This window comes from Ambystoma mexicanum, chromosome 7p (genome assembly GCF_040938575.1).
Source record: "Ambystoma mexicanum isolate Mex_15411 chromosome 7p, UKY_AmexF1_1, whole genome shotgun sequence".
Classification (NCBI taxonomy): Eukaryota; Metazoa; Chordata; class Amphibia; order Caudata; family Ambystomatidae; genus Ambystoma; species Ambystoma mexicanum.
Window position 1 is genome coordinate 186673110 of NC_090939.1, and position 19191 is coordinate 186692300.

At 48.6% G+C, this 19191-nt stretch overlaps 1 protein-coding gene across 3 annotated transcripts in view; it reads left to right on the plus strand.

The window, feature by feature from the left end:
* Nucleotides 1-19191, plus strand: part of LOC138525816 (interferon-induced GTP-binding protein Mx3-like) — a 948323-nt gene that overhangs the window by 733989 nt on the left and 195143 nt on the right. For all 3 annotated transcript variants that reach the window (XM_069636042.1, XM_069636043.1, XM_069636044.1), the window contains one exon: nucleotides 6124-6282. In XM_069636042.1, coding sequence (XP_069492143.1) covers nucleotides 6124-6282 — 159 coding nt within the window. The remainder of the gene's footprint in view (nucleotides 1-6123; nucleotides 6283-19191) is intronic.

A 19191-nucleotide genomic window follows, 5' to 3' on the forward strand; every position in this document is an offset into this window, starting at 1 on the left:
CACGCACTGTGAGGGACTGCAAAAAGCGGTGGGATGACCTGCGGCTAAGATTGAGGAATATCCTGTCGGCCAATCGGAGCCAGGGGCTGGCAACAGGTGGCAGGGCCCACTCATCCATTAAATTGGCAAGCTGTGAAGAAACATGCAGCACATTAATAGATGTCGAGTCCATCGAAGGAGTCAGTGGAGCGGAGTTTGGAGTTCCATCAACAGCAGGTGAAGATGAGTGTCCCTACACACACCTGAAAACCAATGATCACATTTGACCAACAAATGTGACAGTGATGCGAGCCAATACATGGCCCATCATACACACATACACCTATCCCTGTCCAGATGCTGGCCCCACCACTGTCACATCAAAATACATGCTGCATGCCGCTCCCAAACCCAAATACAAACCCGACACACAGATGAACTGCGCGTGTCACACAGCACGCAAGACACAACACACCCATAGGCCCCACATCAGACACCATGGTGAACATGTGAACACCTGAGGGATGGCAATACTCTCCCCCCAAACCTTGCACGTACCCAGCCCACTGCAGAAACAGGCATGCAGCTAACCACATGGCACCAACTGCACAAAGACCAATGCATGCATGATGCAAGCACCACCATCACTGATGCCCTGCCTCTCTCTGTCCCCCACAGGAAAGGATGCTGACAGCAATGAACGCAATGGAACAGCACATGCCACGACACCTGCGAGGGGATCAAGGATGATCCAAGTGCCACGCAAGTCAGCCACCAGTGCCCAGCCAGCCCCGCAGCCACCAAAAGAGGACCATCAGACACCTGCCCCTGCACCCCCGGAGACACAATCCACACAGGGTGAGGCCACATATGTGGAAACTGAGCACGAGGGCTCACAGTCCGCTGCCACAAGCTCGATAGGGGAGATAGCTGCATCAGCACTGCATAGTGGCGATGAGGAATGGGTCCATGACGACGACACTAATGCAGGAGTCTTCTACTCAGAGGATGTTGGTCATACCCCAAACCATGAGGTCACCCCACAGGGCACCCCTCACCAGGATCCTGTAGGACAGGGCAGCCATGGAGAGTGGTCTCCAATAGAGCACAGCCCTGTATTGGCTACAGACACACCACCAAACCTACCATCCACCTCCACCACTGCAATACGGGACCTCGAAGGACATCTGTCCAGGATGGAGGGCCGGCAGGAGGAGATGCACGGATATCTGAAACAATACCTCGCAGAAGGTAAGGCAACATGCTGTGCAATGCGTGACACCACTGCGGCCGTTATCAAGGCCATCAACCGGAACACTAAGCGCGTCCATGATGGATTCGCTGCTGTGGGACAGATCCTCACCAGGATAGCCAACAGTGTGGAGCAGCGGCATCGGTGACACAACCATCAACATCATCCGCATCCACCACCCCAGCAAGTTCCACTCAGACCAGCCCTGTGTGCAGGTCCCTGCGCAGTTCGCAGTGCTCTGAGATGCAACCGCCTCCTCCAAAGGGGTGTCCACAGTAGCAGGGGCACCCTGCACATGTTGACTTGCACTGCATCCAGACACCTGTTGTGCCATTGAAGTCTTGGGGTGTTGGGGGCGGGGGAGAGGGGTGTGTGGCGGGTGTTGGGTGGAGGGGGGTTATGAGGGGCGTGTGTGGGTGTGTGTGGGTTTTGGGGGGAGGGGAGGGAGGGTGGAGGTGTGTGGGGGCTGGAGGGGGAGGTTTGAGGGTGGATGTGATGGGTGGTAGGGTTCATTCACATTGTAAAAACCATCAGTTCGATACACCTGTTGTGTTAAAAAACCTCACGAGTGGACATTGCTTCTTCGGTGTGTGTCAATTTTTTCCTTTACAGTGCACTGTGCCCATATACCCCCACACCCAGTGCCCAGAGTCCCACATACATGGCACCCTCTGCATCCCAGTACATCAGAATGATTGGTCTATGACCGATTGGCGCACAGCACGTCCCTCAAGTGTATCGCTTCCTGGCCGATGTCCAACATCTACTCCTTCCTCTTCTTCAACTTCACCTGGTGGTGGCTGGTCCATGTCAGATGGCTGAGGTACGTTCCGCCGGATGCACATGTTGTGCAGCATGGCACATACCATGATGATCTTGCCCACCTTCTCAGGCCCGTAAATGAGGGTGCCACCCGACCTGCTGAGGCAGTGAAACCATGCCTTCAACAGGCCAAAGGTCTGTTCAATGACCACACGCGTGCGTGTATGGGCACGATTGAAGTCCTCTTCGTGCCTGTTCTGCAGATTCCTGACAGGGGTAAGGAGCCACGCCTTCAGGGGATAGCCAGCATCACCTGCATGGGAGCAGAAGAAGGTATGTGTAAGGGTACTGCTCTATTTTCATTTGTGCTCGGCCTGTACATTGTTCATGTTCACATGCAGTATTCCGTTGATGGCAGCTATTGACTTCAAATCTGCACAACTGTCTGTCCTGTACACTAGTTGGCAATCCATGGTGCTGATCTTAGGTGACGTACACAATTTAGGGGCCTTGACATTGGAACCACCAGCCACCCAGATGGATTCACAAGGTCCAATATATACACACATGTGAGGGCTGTGTGGCAGGGGATGACTCCAAATGCATGTTGGGCAATGTTTGATGCATTAGGCTGCTGTACTACATGATATTGCTTGTTCAGGCCATGATGCATATGGTTCATTGTAGACGCCATGCACGTGACCCTCGACATCTACACACTAGTCACAATGGCACAATGTGAATGTTGGTAGTGTCCGCCAGTGATGGGTAGAGTACCTTAGATGACGGAGGGTGTGGACTTGCATGCTGGTACTCATGTGCTGTGGGCAATTCTCACGCCTATCGCACCCATGTAGGTGTTGCTCACTACTTGATGGGTTCAATTTGATGCATCCTTGTTGCATGTGTACTACTATTTATTTTCATCTGCACATGTTGCCATGGTGTTATACAGTGTTGCTGTCGGGGAGGGGCAGTGACAGCAGAATTACCTGAGGTGGAATTGATGCTGCACACTCATGGATGCTTGTACTGCGAGGTGCTTCAATGCGGTCATGTGTTTTCAGCTTCGTTGACATGTGGTGGTGTGTTGTGGTGCTGAGGGCATGGTCAGGTGATGTCCGGTGGACATGTTAAAGGGTATGTGCTGATTGTGTGTGTGACATTTAGACAATAGTGTGCGGCCAGAGTGCGTCAGACTCCATTGTCTGCGTCATGCATCAAATTTGGTTGATTTTGGGCACGGTCTTTGGCAGCATAGACAGTGTCAGACACCCCATTGAGCGCACTCCCATGGCCCAGAGGGCAGTCTCCTTCCGTATGCATGTACAGCCCCCTCAACACTCTACCATGGCCCAGAGGGCAGTCTCCTTGTGTAGGCATGTACACCCCCCCGCCCAACACTCTCCCATGGCCCAGAGGGCGGACTCACCCAGCAGTCAGCCACGTCGTACGACATCTCCTTCCATGTAGCGGGGTAGTGAGGAGTTCCGCAGCACCACAGCATCATGCGTGGATCCTGGGTATCTGGCACAGCAATGTGTTATCATCTTGCTGGCATCACACACCATCTGCACATTGATGGAGTGGAATAGCTTCCGATTGCGGTACACAACCTCCACGGCATGTGAGACTACCAACTCAACATGGGTGCAGTTGAGGGCACCAATCACATTGGGCATGCCTGCCAGTGCATGGAATGCTATTTTGGTGTCATTCGACTCCTGTGGTGTCTGTGGTAGGGATATGTAGGCTCTAGGATGCTTTAGGAGTGCATCCAGCACTTGGTTTAGCACACCAGAGAAACATGGTTGTGAGATGCCATGCAGCTGGCCCACTGTGTGCTGGTAGGTGCCTGTGGCCAGGAAGTGGAGCACAGAGGCCACCTTCAGCAGAGGGGGGAGGCAGTGCGGATGTTGATCAGGCTGACCAAGTCTTCATGTATTAATTCCACTATGGTGGTGATGGTGTCCCTGTCCAGGCGGTACAGTGTGTGGATCTGTGCTGGGGTTAAGTTGAATGGATTGGCCCTTATGCGTGGAATTGGTGGCTGCCTGCGGGGAACAACTGCCTGCACTGATGGGATTTGCTGGCCCAGTCTCACCCTCCTTCTCCTCCTGCGTCTCCTCTGTGTTGCCTGTTGTACTGCCTGCTCAAGGAGTAGCAGTGCAGGCATATCCTCCAGCTCCAGTATGGCGAGTGCAAGTGGTATAATTTTGGTATTGGAAGGGGTGTGGTGTGTGGGTGTGCTACTTTTGTGCAGGGCCTGGCTCCATTGCCTCCACCTGTGCTGATTGTGTGTGCCTGTGGCAGTTGGCAACACAGCAGTTCCCTATTAACGGGTGATCCGCGATGCCGGTATTGACGGCATCATGGTGGCCCTTCTTACTGGCATCTGGATGCCGGTATGTGCATGTCCGTGCGACTCGTAATGTCCTCTTCCTTGCAGCATGCCGTTATTACGGGCACGCGTGCATGCCGGTACGGTGGTGCGCGGCCACAGTGGGTCCTTGTCGATGCCGGTAGGACTGGCTTTGAGGGTCGTGATGGGCCAGTCCCGTAAACGATGCCGGTAATACCTTACCGGTATCATTATTACCAGACCGCCAACCTTGTAATGAGGCCCATTGTCCTGGTAACCAAGACTGGCAGTAAGCTCCAAAAAGGGCCTGGGGAAGGGAATCATTCCCCCAGGCTATTTTGAAATTGGACCTCAGACGAAGGGAGACATTTTCCTGACCCACCCAGGTGAAGAACCAAAGTGGTTGGAACTTTAGATCAGGGGAAAGGAGCCAAACCCCCTGATAACATGTGAGAAAGTTTGTTTGAAACTTTACTATCAGGGGAAGGGAGCCATTCCCCCTGACTATGTGTGAGACACAAGACTGTTTTTGAAACGTGAGAACTGTTTGGACCCAGCCAGGAACAAGAACCCAGGAGGAGGGAGTCATTCTCCTGGGAGCAGTCAGAACAGTACTACTTTAGTTTCATAGAAGTAAGTTTTTCTTGACACAGGACAGTGGGTATTTTAAGTTGAAAGACATCCTGACAATCACATTTAATCTTTTATTTGATACAGGGAAACCATTCTTAAGACTAGGGACGGATAGGTTTTCCTTCATCTTTCTCATTTAATAAAAGTCTTTAGCCCAAAACATGCCACCCTTGTGTCAGCGTCCTTCTTCAGCACCCTTACAAAGAATGGCAAAGAGAAACAAGGTTTCACAGTATTGACAGTCTGGAGGACTAGGCAGTTTCCCCATAACAATGAGCAAAGGGCATGGGGAGTGATGCTGAAGGCTTTACTTTCCTTCAAAAAGTCAATGCAGGTTAAAAAATCACCAACAAGAAAGGTGTCCCATTGAAGTCAGTGGAGGGAAAGGTGCAAAAGAGAAAGGCCCTCATTACGACCCTGGCGGAAAGGGTATTACGCCAGCGTAATGCATGGCGTACCCTTCCGCCTTACTACGAGTTCCCGTAGCGCCATGGCGGTTTTCTCGCCTGGTTTTTCCTGGCGGAAAAATCCATGGCGCTACGGGACCTGTTGTTAATTACGCCACCGTAATTTACGGTGGCGTAATTAACGCCTTCCCCACTCCCATTATACCCTATGGGGCAAAAATGGGAATGGGGAAGGGTAAATGGGGATTGGGGACTTACCGCCCCGCCAAGGTCGGAATGGGGTGGTAAGTCCGCCAACCCCCATGGCCGAGTTGGCAGCTCTGCGCCATGGTCCATGGTGCAAATTGCACCATGGACCTCCGCCAGGGTCGTAATGAGGGCCAAAATCTTTCTTAACGCCACACCACATTGCGGTCAAGAAATAGAAGGCAGGTAACGTGATAGGATGCATTGATTTATGTTGCGATGTTATCAGCTTCAAGAATCACACAGTATCCATATCATTGTATTGTTAATAACCCATCTCCCCACTGGGCCTGGGTCAGCCTATCAATGCGGCTTCTATGGTTAAAAAAAAGGGGGGGGGGGAGTATGCCAAATCTAGTATTTCTATGAATTGTTAATGTGTTACACATATGTTTAACCGCAAAGTGACAATCAATACAATTTGTTAGGTACATTTAAATTTTCAGCTGTTATGAAGAATGAATATCTTTTTTATGCTATAGTTAAGGAAGCGCTAAAGGAAGAAGTAGCTCTGTTCGAGAAACATCATCGTGGGCGAGAACTCCCAGGATTCATCAACTATAAAACATTTGAGGATATCGTTAAAATTCAAATCAGGACTTTGGAAGAGCCAGCACTAGACAACCTGAAAGACATCACACGTGAGTTTTGTCAAACGAAGCAAGACCATGTATGACTGTTCCTCTCCTACTATTAATTTAACTGCAAACCCAGTATGTAAGTACATATCTGTAAGAACGTTGTTAGGGGTACTGCCAGCCTAAAAATATTTTGTATGCCTTTTCTCAGTATCATTACTGTGGATTTTCCTGATAGGGAGGCATGGAGTTCTCGCTATGAATGGCAAAATTAATCTGGTTACATATCAGTGCTTCTTTCCCAATGTGTGTTCTTGTGTTATTTACACTCTTGTTTATTTCTTTTTAAGGCATTTGCTTTTCTGCTTATTTGCTTTCGGATGAATGCAGTCTAAAAATGTAGCTTGTAATTATTTTTGTTTTGTGTGTTTTGCACTCTTCTTTCCTCACATTTTACATTCTTATTTGTGCAAGTCACCAACCCTTTTCTCGCTATTAGAGAGAATTTTCCAAATAGTCCTTTGATCAGTTCTTAGGAAAAACAACATGTCGTGTAAAGCAGGTTTACGCCCAATTAAGACCTGTTTAGATCTACATGCTTTGTATAGGCCCTTGTTTAGTGGTTGGTCTGGAAATACTTAATTCCTAGGCCTCATTCCAAGTTTGGCGATATTCCCATTGTATTTCCATTGCAATACCCCCAAACTCGGTCACCACAACTTGGTCTGGCTGAATTTCCACCTGATTGCAAGTGGCAACATGGCGGTGGGAAACCTCATTTTTCGTGGCGATTCCACGCACAGTAATGGATTGTTTTTTACTGTTGATATAAAGGATTTACCTCCAGTACCTTCACTTCAAGGTCAAAATCTGAAATTGGTGGTATCTTAAAACTGGCTGTAAGTCTGTTACAGCTCAAAAAAGTTCCAAAAATTCACTGCATTACCGAATTCGTAATGAGTGGTCTCTTGTGGAACACATATTTTTCTGCTCTGCATTCAGTGCTGTTACTTCTATGCAATATTCTGCTTCGAATAGACACAGTAGCTGCTGCAGAGAAGTAACATGTCTTGGCACTATAATAACATATGAAGTATCTTATTTATAATGAGCGGGTTTGTTCAAAGCAAATTAGTGCTCCATTCTTTTTCCTGTCAAACCCAGTGTGTGGCAGTGGATGCAGGTAGCACATTTAGAGGAAAGGACCTTAAACAGGCAGTGACTGCATGTTCAGTTTTACTTTTCCACTGCTGTTTCAGAGCTGGATCTAGAAAAGAGATAGAAAAGCAAATGACATGCAAAATCGTCTCTATTGTAGGCTGGGAAATGGTCTAAACATCTGTGCAGATTTCGCCTCAGATCTTGGCCAACAGCAAGATAGACAGGGGAATCTGTCTCAGAAACTGCCAAAGTTCAGAGAACATCACCCTGACAAACAATGATACTCATTGAACTGGCATAGCCGCCCTCGCAGTCTGACCCCTCCAACTAAAATGTGAGTTGGTGTGGAGATTCTGCTAGTGCCAAACCATGGGTGCAGGAATATTCTTTTTGTGAAAGTCCCCCAACCCTCCTTGCAAAATGCAAAAGGCACATTCGATTGAATACAAATGTTTGTAAAAAGGTACATTTTAGATCATTATGAATTTTGCCTACCTGTAAACCTATTGTTACGATAGATTTTCAGAATCAGCCCTTTGGACAGATTCTGAGAGGCCGCCCTATTCTGGTGAGAGGGTATGCCCAGACATGGGTCCCTTGCTCGCTGCGCCATAGGGAACCAGGCTGCACCTCACTGAGGAGGTCCAACAAGGCCGAAAAATGTCTGGGGTTGCTTGGTTTTCTGTGCAGAGGGGACCTGGCCTAGCAGTTCGGGCTGGGCTGCTACCATTGGTGGCGGCAGCTGACTGATTTGCCATGGCTGGACCCCTTTTGCAATGGCGCAGACGGGCTAAAAAACGGTGGTGTGGAAGGTTGCCCAGAGCAATTGCCAGTGGTTCAGATTCATTCGAAACCTTCCACCCATCACTTTTGTGGTCACACGCCCTATTCTGGTGACCAGGAAAATACACTAATGCCCAGCCAAACTCAATCAAGGTAGTGTGACTGAGCAGTAATGCTTAGACTTAGGAGAGTATTGGGGGTGGTGAATGGTTCAGCTAAGCAAACACAGAGCAATCATAATAATTCAAGTTAGGCAGAATGTATAAAAATACAGTAAAATGTATTAGCCCTTTAACAAACTTATCAATTAAAATCACAGTTAAGTAAATTACTACACAGACACTGTCACCATATGTACATCCAATTTGGGGTGTTCTTGATAAACAGCAACATTTTACTTTTCACACACTTAGATTAGTTTGATTGAACACTGTAATATAGGAAACCAAGTGAAAAAAGCAAAGGTGAATTTTAAAACAGTTAGAGAACAGGTCATTCAAATGGTAGAAAAACACAATACAGAGCCTATTAGGAAAGATGTTCTTTTTTGCTGGTTTACTCCCGTAGACTTGTATAGGACACCCTTTCGTTTTGCTCTGTTTGACTGCTGACCTGACTTTTTGGAGGTATATAAAGCCTTCTGCTTTACTTACCTCCCTTGCTTCATGCTCTTTTCTATGGGGAAACCTATCATTCCATAAGACTAACAGAACTAAGAGACTATAGGACCTCATTACAAGCGGGCGGTAGTGGTAATAATGTGCCGGTAATAAGATTTTACCGGCACGTTACTGCACTGGCCAACTACAAGTTTGCCGGTGGGGCACCTGATTTACCTCCAGCTAAAATCTGGAGGAAAGTCAGGTGCCTTACTGGCAAGAATCGCCGGTATTACTGGCACCAAAGCCGGTAATACTGGCAAATCCCCCCCATGGAGGCCAATAGGACTCCAGGGACTGGGGATTCACAACTATTGCCACCACTTGTAATCCAGTGGTAATACCAGCGGACAGAGTGCCGGTGACAGTAATGCAGTTTGGTGGTATCTGGGTGGATTTACTGCCCAGATACCACCAAACCCATAATGATGCCCTATGTCTCCTTTAGTGGACTTCTTGTATTTTTAAGGCTGCACACATCACCTTAAAATGGTGAGTGGATAGGATACTTTGTATTTATTTATTATGTATAGAGCACTGAAACAAGACCCAAAGGTATAGGAGCGCTGACAAGACAGACTACATTAAACAAAAATCAACAAACTGATCAGATTGGAGGAAATGCGAGGATCCGGCAGGAGGCAAGAGTAGTTACTTAAATAGCATTTTTTTTTTTTAGCCACGCTTAAACCTGGTAAGAGAGTGGCAAGACCTCAGGTCAGTTTACACAGCATTCCAACATTCGGTGCAGGATAGGGAAAGGACCCTTGGGCAACCTTAGTCAGTTTAGCCCTGGGGCATGCATAAAACAGGAGTTATTGGATCTAAGCACTCTGCGTGCAAGTTGCCAAAGGAGCCTGTTCGATAAGTATTCTGGGCTAGTTCCAAAGGGGCACTTGCCTGTGAGGATGAGGACACTGAAGGTAAATCTAGATGCTACCGGGAGCCAGTAAAGGGCTTTCCTGGCCTCCGAGATGTGACTTTTTTTGTAGGCCTTCTTCGGGCTGGACTGCGTTATTTTGGATGGTCTGCAGACAAACCAGTTCTCCCTTGCCAATGCCTTGTAACAAACTGGAACAATAATCCAGTTTGGCACCTATAATAGCTCTGGCAATGGTTGCTCGATTATTATGGGTAAGAAATTGTCTAAGTTGAGATAAAAGCTTTAGGTAATATGAGGTGGAGGAAATCAGGTAGCTGATGTGCACTTTAATTTTTAGTTCCTAATGGAGGAAAAACTCTAGTCTCTTAACCTTGGGGAAGGTGGCGATGGAGCAGCTAAAAATTAGTAATTTGCAAAAGTCAGGGCTAAGCTTATTCAGCTGTTGCCGTGTGCCCATGATCATAAGCCCCACTTTTGAGCCATTCAGATCAAGGCCATTCTCCTTCATCCAGATCTGGATCAGGGAGTAGGCTGAGTTGACGGTTTTGGAGTCTTTGGTTTAATCCTCAGACAAAGGTATGAGGCATTGAATATCATCTGCATAGTTAGTGTAAGATATCTGATTCTGATCAAGCAGCTCAAATGGCCCTGGTGAAGAGATTAAACAGGGTAGGGCATAAACCAACTCCCTGCGGGACTCCACATGACAGCAAGAAGTCCTCGGCTGCAAAAGCACCACTGAAAACTCCGGCTGACCATCCAGCAAGAAAGGATTTGACCCAGCCGGCCGCAGCTGACGAGAAAGCGGGAGAGTGTAATAATATAGTGGCCTGCTGTCCATCATCACCAGGACGAAAACCACTAATAAGCCCAGAAGCATCAGTAGAGCTGTTCTGCTTTTTTAAAATATCTGGAGAATGTTAGCCTGCAGGTCGAGTAGTGCCGACTCACGAATTCGGATTGCCTTTGACACAAGATGTTGTGTTTGTATAAGAAATCTTTCACTTGGATGTAGGCTGTCTTGTCCAGGATTTTACATAAAAATGGTGAATTGGTAATCAGCCAGTAATTCGAAGAATTATTAGGATCTTTTAGGGAGAATTCTCATTTTTGTGCTAATTCCCTTCAACCTTAGAAACCCCCAGCTCTTTTACTGGACTTCAGGACTTTTTGATTTGAACCCTGGAGTGAGTGAGACCTTTTTACACTCTCTCATGTGTTTTGACCTGCTTTGGATTATGTGTTTTTACTGTTTTTAGAGTCTGTGAAACTCCATAAACATCTACTTGTTGTATTGTTGTATGGTGCCTGTTAGGACAGTTTTTCGGAAGTCCAACTAAGGGCTTAGTAAAACAATTCAACTGAGGCAGTACAAGACTCCACTCTTAGTATAAGGCTGTACCACCTGAGTACATGGTAGCGTAGGCAGAGCAGCCAGACTTATTTTAGGAGGGAGAGAGGGCTCTAGAATCAGTGCAAGTGAAATTGTTATACAAATGATCCAAAGAAACACTAAAACACTATGGCCTTCATTACGACCCTGGCGGAAATCGAAAAACGATGGCGGAAATGCAATACCGCCATCGAATAGCGCTTGGTGCGATCATGACCCGTCACTGCAAAGTACGATGCCATCAGCGACACCGTAGTGAACGCCAACGCTAACTGCACCAAGTACGCGCACGCGCGCCATGCCAAACCGCAATTACCACCATGGCGCAACGGTATGCGAATTCTGACCCTAGCGGACATGCACCTAACGCCATCAAGCATGGCGGAAAGTACCATTCCGCCATGGTGAGAAGTACGGCATCGCGAACCAACCGTAAACGGCCCTACTGAGTGCCTGTACACCACTCCCTGGCCACATTGCACAACTCCTCGTAGGTGCAATGAAGTCACACAATGCAACCAGTGAAATGTACAAGTCACCCATGCCTGCCAACGAACAAATGAACCTCAAGAGGGGCCAATGGGAGCTGCAGGGCACAGATGGCACGAATACAGAAGCTACACAAATGGACATGACCTCAGTCTCCCTCCAAGTAACGCACGCAAACACAGGCACCTGTGACCAGCCATATTCTGATAATCACATCATTCCACCAATCCACCTGGCTGACCGGCATCTGTTACACAAAAGCTAATCCCCCGCCCCTGAGCATGACACCATGAAAACAGTCATATTGGCAGCCCTAATCCCTGACCTCACTGTGCTCCGTAGGCAAACGCGCCCAGCACAGTACCACGCAACTATACTCCGAAGCTGGAACCCAATGCAGATCTCCTCACAATACATCGCTCCCCAAATAGGAATATGCCACATCACTTGCAAAGAAGAACGCTACACGGTTCATATCAGAATAGAAATTTAATGCACAACAAATTCACCAAGCCCATACAGCCATTAGGCCATGAACCCCAAAATATAATTCACCATTGTGGGCTGCATCCGCAATAAATGACCAGCTACTTCTTGTGTGACGCCCTGTTCCCTCATGGTACACAGGGCCTACATTCTCGTACGAAAAGGCAACATGGAAGCGCCTCGAACCGCAGGGCCGTCCCATTAGGGAGGCACTAGTCCAGCTGAAAGGACGAAATGTTGCTCCTAGCCACTAGTACTGCGTAAGGGCATGTGGCCCATTGGCGATCGTCCCATAAGATCGTAATGGTGCTCCACTGATTAACACGAAGCAGCAGGTGTCGGGAGTAAAATCCATCTGCAGGAGTGGCATACAGATGGCAGTGGCAAAAGGGGAGGAGATACCTGTCACCCAAATGAAATGAAAAAGAATAGAATGGGCATCAGAACTGCATTTGAATTACTCACTTCAATGATCACACCAAATCCACAGCCATATGCATGCTAGCCCACTCCAAGGGATCATCACCACCCAAAAACCACTTGCGAATCATAACTATCTATATCGAGGTGAAAACACTATTACAAACGAGTGTTACTGTGCATGCGTCTGTTAAAACAGAATCCATCAGATGGGATTAGTAACGTGCATAGACACAAGTGTCTGAAGGCGCGTCGAGACAGGGAGGGTTCAACAAGGCCAGATAGACGATGGTCCCACTATGGCAGCCCTGCATCACATATAGCAGGGGAGGTGGATATATTCCAAGAAGCCCCGTACATTGCAAACTCTGTATGAAATCATCTGTCCATGCATCCATACATCATTCCCTCATCCCGTAATGGAAACGCCTGATTTCATACTCACATAACATGTGAAATTTCCATTGAGTCTGTGCGTTATGCAGCCTGCTAAATCCACTGTGCTCCAGCCCGTAATTCCAGTGTTGTGAAGTAACATGTATTTGGGAACGTCCGGCCTTATCGCCCACTTCGCTATTGCGCATCCCATACTATTCATATCAATCATTGCATTCTCGCCATGGCCCCTGTCCCAAGGACATTGAACAATAGAACGTTATATTTGCAGTCAGACCTGTGGGCATCTCCTCGCCGCTAGCTGAAAACCGAAAGCGCTGTCCTTCGAATTCCTCATTTGCAACATCACGTCGAAAAGGCATCTGTGGCCGCTTGAAATCAAAAATTAATCCATCTAGTGCGGCTGTGTGTGAAAATGGCAACTGCCTTCACTCACAAATGGGACGCCCCGCCCGTCGGTGAACCTCGGTACAGTGTTGCATGAGGGTCCACCGTAACTCGAGTACTACGTTCCACTGACCCTTCACAAGTCTGTTCGCGACTGCAAAGATAGTATGTGAACCAATGGGACCATAGCAGAATGAACATATCAACCAATATTACACTGCCATCGGGAACAAATACATGATTGTAATAGCAAGATGCCATTCGTCGAATTGCAGCGTTGTGTGCGGGACGTGCTCGCCCAAAGGGGATTGCAGCTTGCACAGGTGGAATGAATCACCACAGGTGGAGGCTATACAGCCTGAAAACACATAAATTGCACACCCAACCCCCTCACACAACCACACCCACTTCGAAATGCTACCGGCAGGACTAGCGATGTTGGCCCTGGGGGACCTGATAGCACTGCAAGTACTCCAACTTCAAGAAGAAGACGAACCCCAACTACTACAACAACCGGCCGCACGGAGGAGACGCAGGAGGAGGAGGAGGGCAAGGCAGGGCCAGCAAGGGCCGCCAGCACAGCCACTACCACCACGCAGGCAGCCCGCAATCCCACGCCTCCGAGCACATCCGTTCGACCTCACTGATGAGCAGATCCACACCCTCTACCATTTGGACCGGGACACCATAACCGCCATTGTGGACATGACACAGGCTGACCTTGCCAGCATGATAGATAGCCCAACCGCCATCCCACCCCTACTGAAGGTGGTGTCTGTACTCCACTTCCTGGCCACAGGCACCTACCAGCACACAGTCGGACAGTTGCATGGCATTTCACAGCCACTGTTCTCACGGACACTATTGCAAGTGCTCGATGCCCTCCTGAGGCACGCAGACGACTACATCTCTCTACCGCACTCGGAGCAGGAGATTACGAAGGCAAAAGTGGGATTCCATACACTTGGCGGCATACCGGGTTGCATTGGTGCCATCGACTGCACCCATGTGGAATTGGTCGTCGCACATGCCATGGAGGCCCAGTACCGCAACCGAAAACAATTTCATTCTCTGAATGTACAAATGGTGTGTGACTCCAACAGGATCATTACACATTGTTGTGCCCGATTCCCTGGATCAACCCATGATTCTATGGTCTTGAGGAACTCTACAATACCACGCTACATGGAGCGACACGCAGGGAACAGATCCTGGCTACTCGGTGAGTCTCATTTCAAGCATGATGATGTGGGGTATGTGATGCGCCAATGACCTGGCAGGAAGGGGGGGGGGTGCGTACGTAGCAATGGCATTCCTCAAACATCCTTTATTGTCCACATACAGGTGATGCCGGGTATCCACTGAAGAGATGGCTCCTTACACCACTCCGGAACCCACGGGACCAGCATGAGGAGGACTACAACCATGCCCACTCACGTACCCGTGTAGTCATAGAACAGGCATTCGGCCTACTGAAGACTCGTTTCCGCTGCCTCAGCAGGTTTGGCGGGGCACTCCTGTACCGCCATGAGAAGGTTGCAAAGATGGTCATGGCATGTGTCATGCTACACAACATGTGCGTACGTAGAAATGTGCCCATGCCCCCTGACGCAGAACTGCATGCACCTGAAGATGGTCATGATGAGATTGGGGATGTGGCAGCACCTCAAGGAGTCTGCGAGGCACAGGAGGCCCGTGACTTTCGTCAGCATATCATAGATGCATGCTTCTAGCACTCACGCCTGGTGGCTGATACATGGACACGGGACTTGTGGCACTGTGTGTGTCCGGAACATGCACAATATGGACTGTACGCCTATAATGGCCTCGTACACAAAGATCAATGTCCACACATCTCATTGGATGATCGTGCATTGTTTATGGCATATGTGATATCATGTTACACACCCTATCGACCCGCCACCCAAGTGAGCCCAACACACCCCTCCACCCTCCTACCTCCCCACCGAACACCAGTGTCCAAAGATGCTCATTGTCAGTGGGCAGTCGCTATTGCAAGCCCCCTCTCCGGGTATCAGGGGCACCCCTGCCTGTGGAGCGCAGGTTCCTCCCTGATCTACGTTGGGGGCTGCCCTGGACGGAACTTGCAACGGATGATGTCTCTGCCTGCTCACGTCCATGCATGTCCCTAAGGGTTTGTGAGAGCTCAGTGAGGACACGGCGCACAGCGGCAAGTTCGGCACATACGTCTTTGGACGTCGCATGCAGTTCCCCCCTCAGGCTCTCGGTGCTTCTCTCCATTTGTACTCTCAGGCTCTCGGTGCTACTCTCCATTTGTGCCCTTAGTATCTCTGTACTTCTCTCCTTTTCTGCCCTAAGTGTCTCAGTTGATGTTTCTATGTCTGCCTTAGTGCCCCCACATTCATCGGCATGGTCCTTGAGGAGCGTGGCCAGTTGCTGCTGTTGCACGATTACCTGGTCGAGGGACTGTTGCCTCTGCTGGGCCATGGCCATTTGCGGTGGTGTCACAGAGGGGCTGGTCACCTCATGTTGCCTTGCCACAGGGCTTGTGGGGGATGGCCAGTCGTCGTCTTGTGGGTGCCCCTGCGTGGTTTCCTCATGGTGTACGGGATGGAACAGACAGGGGTATTGAGACAGGTCATGGATGGATCTGACTTCGACATCCCCGTTTTCTGTGTCGGAGCATGCTGCCATTAATGCAGTGTCACCTATGGTGCTGCTGCCACCAGAAGCAGTGCCTACTGTGGCATCCATTGGGGGGACCTGTGGTGGTGCTGTTGTGGGCATGCTGGCTGCTGGGGTGCCTGTTGGAGTTCCCTCCTGTGTGCTGCCACTTGATTTGTGCTGCTGCCGTGTCTTGATGCGTGCAGCTGAGGTGGAGGGTCTTTGGCCGTTGGTCTTGGCCCTCTTTGCAGGTGTGCTGGTAGGGGTGTCCTGGAGCTCGTCGTTTGAATCGGACCCTGTGGTGGAGTAAAAGAGGGCGAGCGTTATTGATGGGTCTGTGGGAATTGGAATGGCAATGTATCACATGCATTGGGGTGGTACCTGAGGGTGACTTGGGTTGGGGCCTTGGAGGTGGTTTCTTTTTTGTGTGGAGTGAGGGTGCAGTTGTTTTGCAGCCTGCAGTTAGGGTGTGCCTGCTGCACGTGCAGCGGGTGTTTTTAGGATTTTTAATTATTTATGTATTTAATGTGAGTTTTAAAGTGTGCTATCGGGCCTATGTATGTGGACGTTCTCCTGGACATGTGTTACTGTTGCACTATGTGGACACGTGGTACTTCACATGATTGGACATTGTGGTTTTAGCATTGTTTTATTTGGGACACCTACCTGATTCTTCGGATGTCTGCACTCCTTTCTCCATCCATCCGACTCCCTCTATACTCTCCATTCCAATGGTGGAGGCACAGATTTCTTCCCAGGGGGTCAACTTGATGGGTGATTCCGACCCTCCCCCGGTAGCTGTGGCAATGTTGCGGTTGGCAGAAAGTATGCTACGGACGCGGATCCGCAGGTCGTCCCATCGCTTTCTGCATTGCTGTGGGTTGCGGGGTGCGGTCCCCACCACACTTACCCGCTGTGCCACCAGGGCCCATATGGCCTTCTTGTTCGCAAGTGCCGTCCTGGTCATTTGCGTGGAGAAGACGACGGCAGCATTCTCCTGGAGGGTCTCTGTGAGCACGGTGAGTTCCTCACGGGAGAAGTGGACCTGCCGCTTGCGGTCGCACGCTTTCTTCGCTACTTTTCCCATTTTTCTTGGTTTCACTAGGGTGGATGTCGGGTTGGGATGTGTCTCAGGGTAGTATTTTTAATGGTTGTGTGGAAATAGTGTTTTTATAGGTGTACGGCGTGATGTTTCCCGTTCCGGGACCATGTTTTTACTTCCGTTTCCGTATATTTACGGTCACCGTACTTTCCGATTGCCGCTCATTGCGGTGACCGCTAAGATGGGTGGCGGAATTGCACCTAGGGCGCCGTACGGCGGCGGTGTGGGCCGTTTTGGGGTCATTTCCGCCATCGCGGACTTTGCACTTCCGCCATGGCGTGGTGCTCGTGCCCGATGGGTCGGAATGAGCCGCACTTTGCTCCGTCGTGCAATGGCGGAAACGCTATTTACGCTATGGCGGTCCGGTCGGTTGCTTTCCGCCAGGGTCGTAATGAGGGCCTATGTATGTACTAATAAATGATTTATTTAAATACAAGCAGACCTTGATAAGTCTAGGGGTAAGCAAGTACTAACACATTATATGAAATCACAATTATAAAAACACAACACTATACTTGAAGGTACACAGACCAAAGGATAGCGCTTTGGAACACCTAACAGTAGTTCTACGGAAGACAACACCTTTTCATACACATTCAGTATAGGTCACGCCTATTCTTGGGGAGTAAAAACCAATGGTTACTTTTCACAATTACATTTAGTAATGCAAGGGCAGTAGACCCTACCAGTTGTACAAGGACTCTCAGTAACCAATCACTTAATCAGTAAACTGGACAATATACGTTTTGTGGCTAGTGGAACACTTATTCCAGGTGCAGTAAAAATCTATAACTACTTTTGTGATAACACACAGTTATACTAGGTGAGTAAAACCTAAGGATGTAGTATTCAATTACAGTTGCTTTTGAGATCAGTGAAACACAGATAGATATAAGCAATAACTCTTGCCACTTATTTTTGGATGGCACACAGCTAACACAAGGTAATTAAAACCCATATACTTTTTCAATCTCACATGGAAGTCCAGGCTAGATAACACAGGGAAAGTACAACCCAATGTTACACTTTACTGAATGACTCAAAGTTATTCTAGGTATGCAAAAACCTAATACAGCCTTATTCTGGACAGGCTAGCAGCAAGACCCAGTTTGGGAACACTCATACAATTATACTCAAAGGACTAATCTGGCGATACCAACAGTTGGAGGACACCAACAGATTACTTTTTGGAAGAGGCACAACCTAATCACAGGAGAGTAAAATACCTTCACATCTACTTTCTATTAGAATGGCGAAACAGTATCCAAGGAGGAAAAGATGTTAACCATACTTTTGAGAATAGTGCATCACACATTCAAGATAAGTAAGAACTTTTGTAACTGTTCACTCTTAGAGTTACAGCTACCAACCAACTCTTTACAAGTAAGTAACTTTTAAACACTTATTTTCTCTTCTAGGCAGAAGTCACAATTCCTTCAAAGGTCTTTCCCTGGTTCTTGGAGCATGAGTGTTCTCAGTGGCAGGGACTAGTGACCAACAGACAGTGTCAGAATAGGTTTGTTAGTAGCACAAGTCAGAGTTCCTTAGGAAAACTGGGCAAACAGGTGAGTACTTTACTTCTAGGGTTAGAAGAGGGTCCAGGGGCTTTGCAGAAGACACCCTAGCAGGATTCTAGCAGTGAGACTGGGTGCATTGGATGAGAGGCCTGCCCATCACAGAAAATAACCCACAGCTACACAGAAATCCTAAAAGGCTTAGGGTAAGTACATACCCAAGCCAACACAGTACCTCAGCATTGAAGAAGATTTTGCAGCAGGAGGACTTCAGGATCTGCAGCCAAATACAAGGTCAGTGGATTCCTTGTCGAGGTGACTGAAAACAAGACCTCAGAAGGTACTTTAAAGCAGGGATCGATGTAGAAGGCTCTAGGCAAGGATTCCCTCATGGCTAAATGCAGTTCTGCGGATTTGGCGCCTTTTCAAGGAGCAAAGAAAAAGACAGAAAATCGCGGTTGAATTCTTTTCATTACAAAGGTCCAGTACTCTATTGAGGGGCCTTTTTGGGCTAGATTCGTGTCTCTTGAGATCCATCAGGATGCCCACAAAGTTTCAGAGAGATTCGGAATTCGGAAGACCGTGCACTGCATGATGGCTTAAGGTCCCAGGGTATTGGGGTATTGCCACAATGCAAGGTCGCAGCAACACAT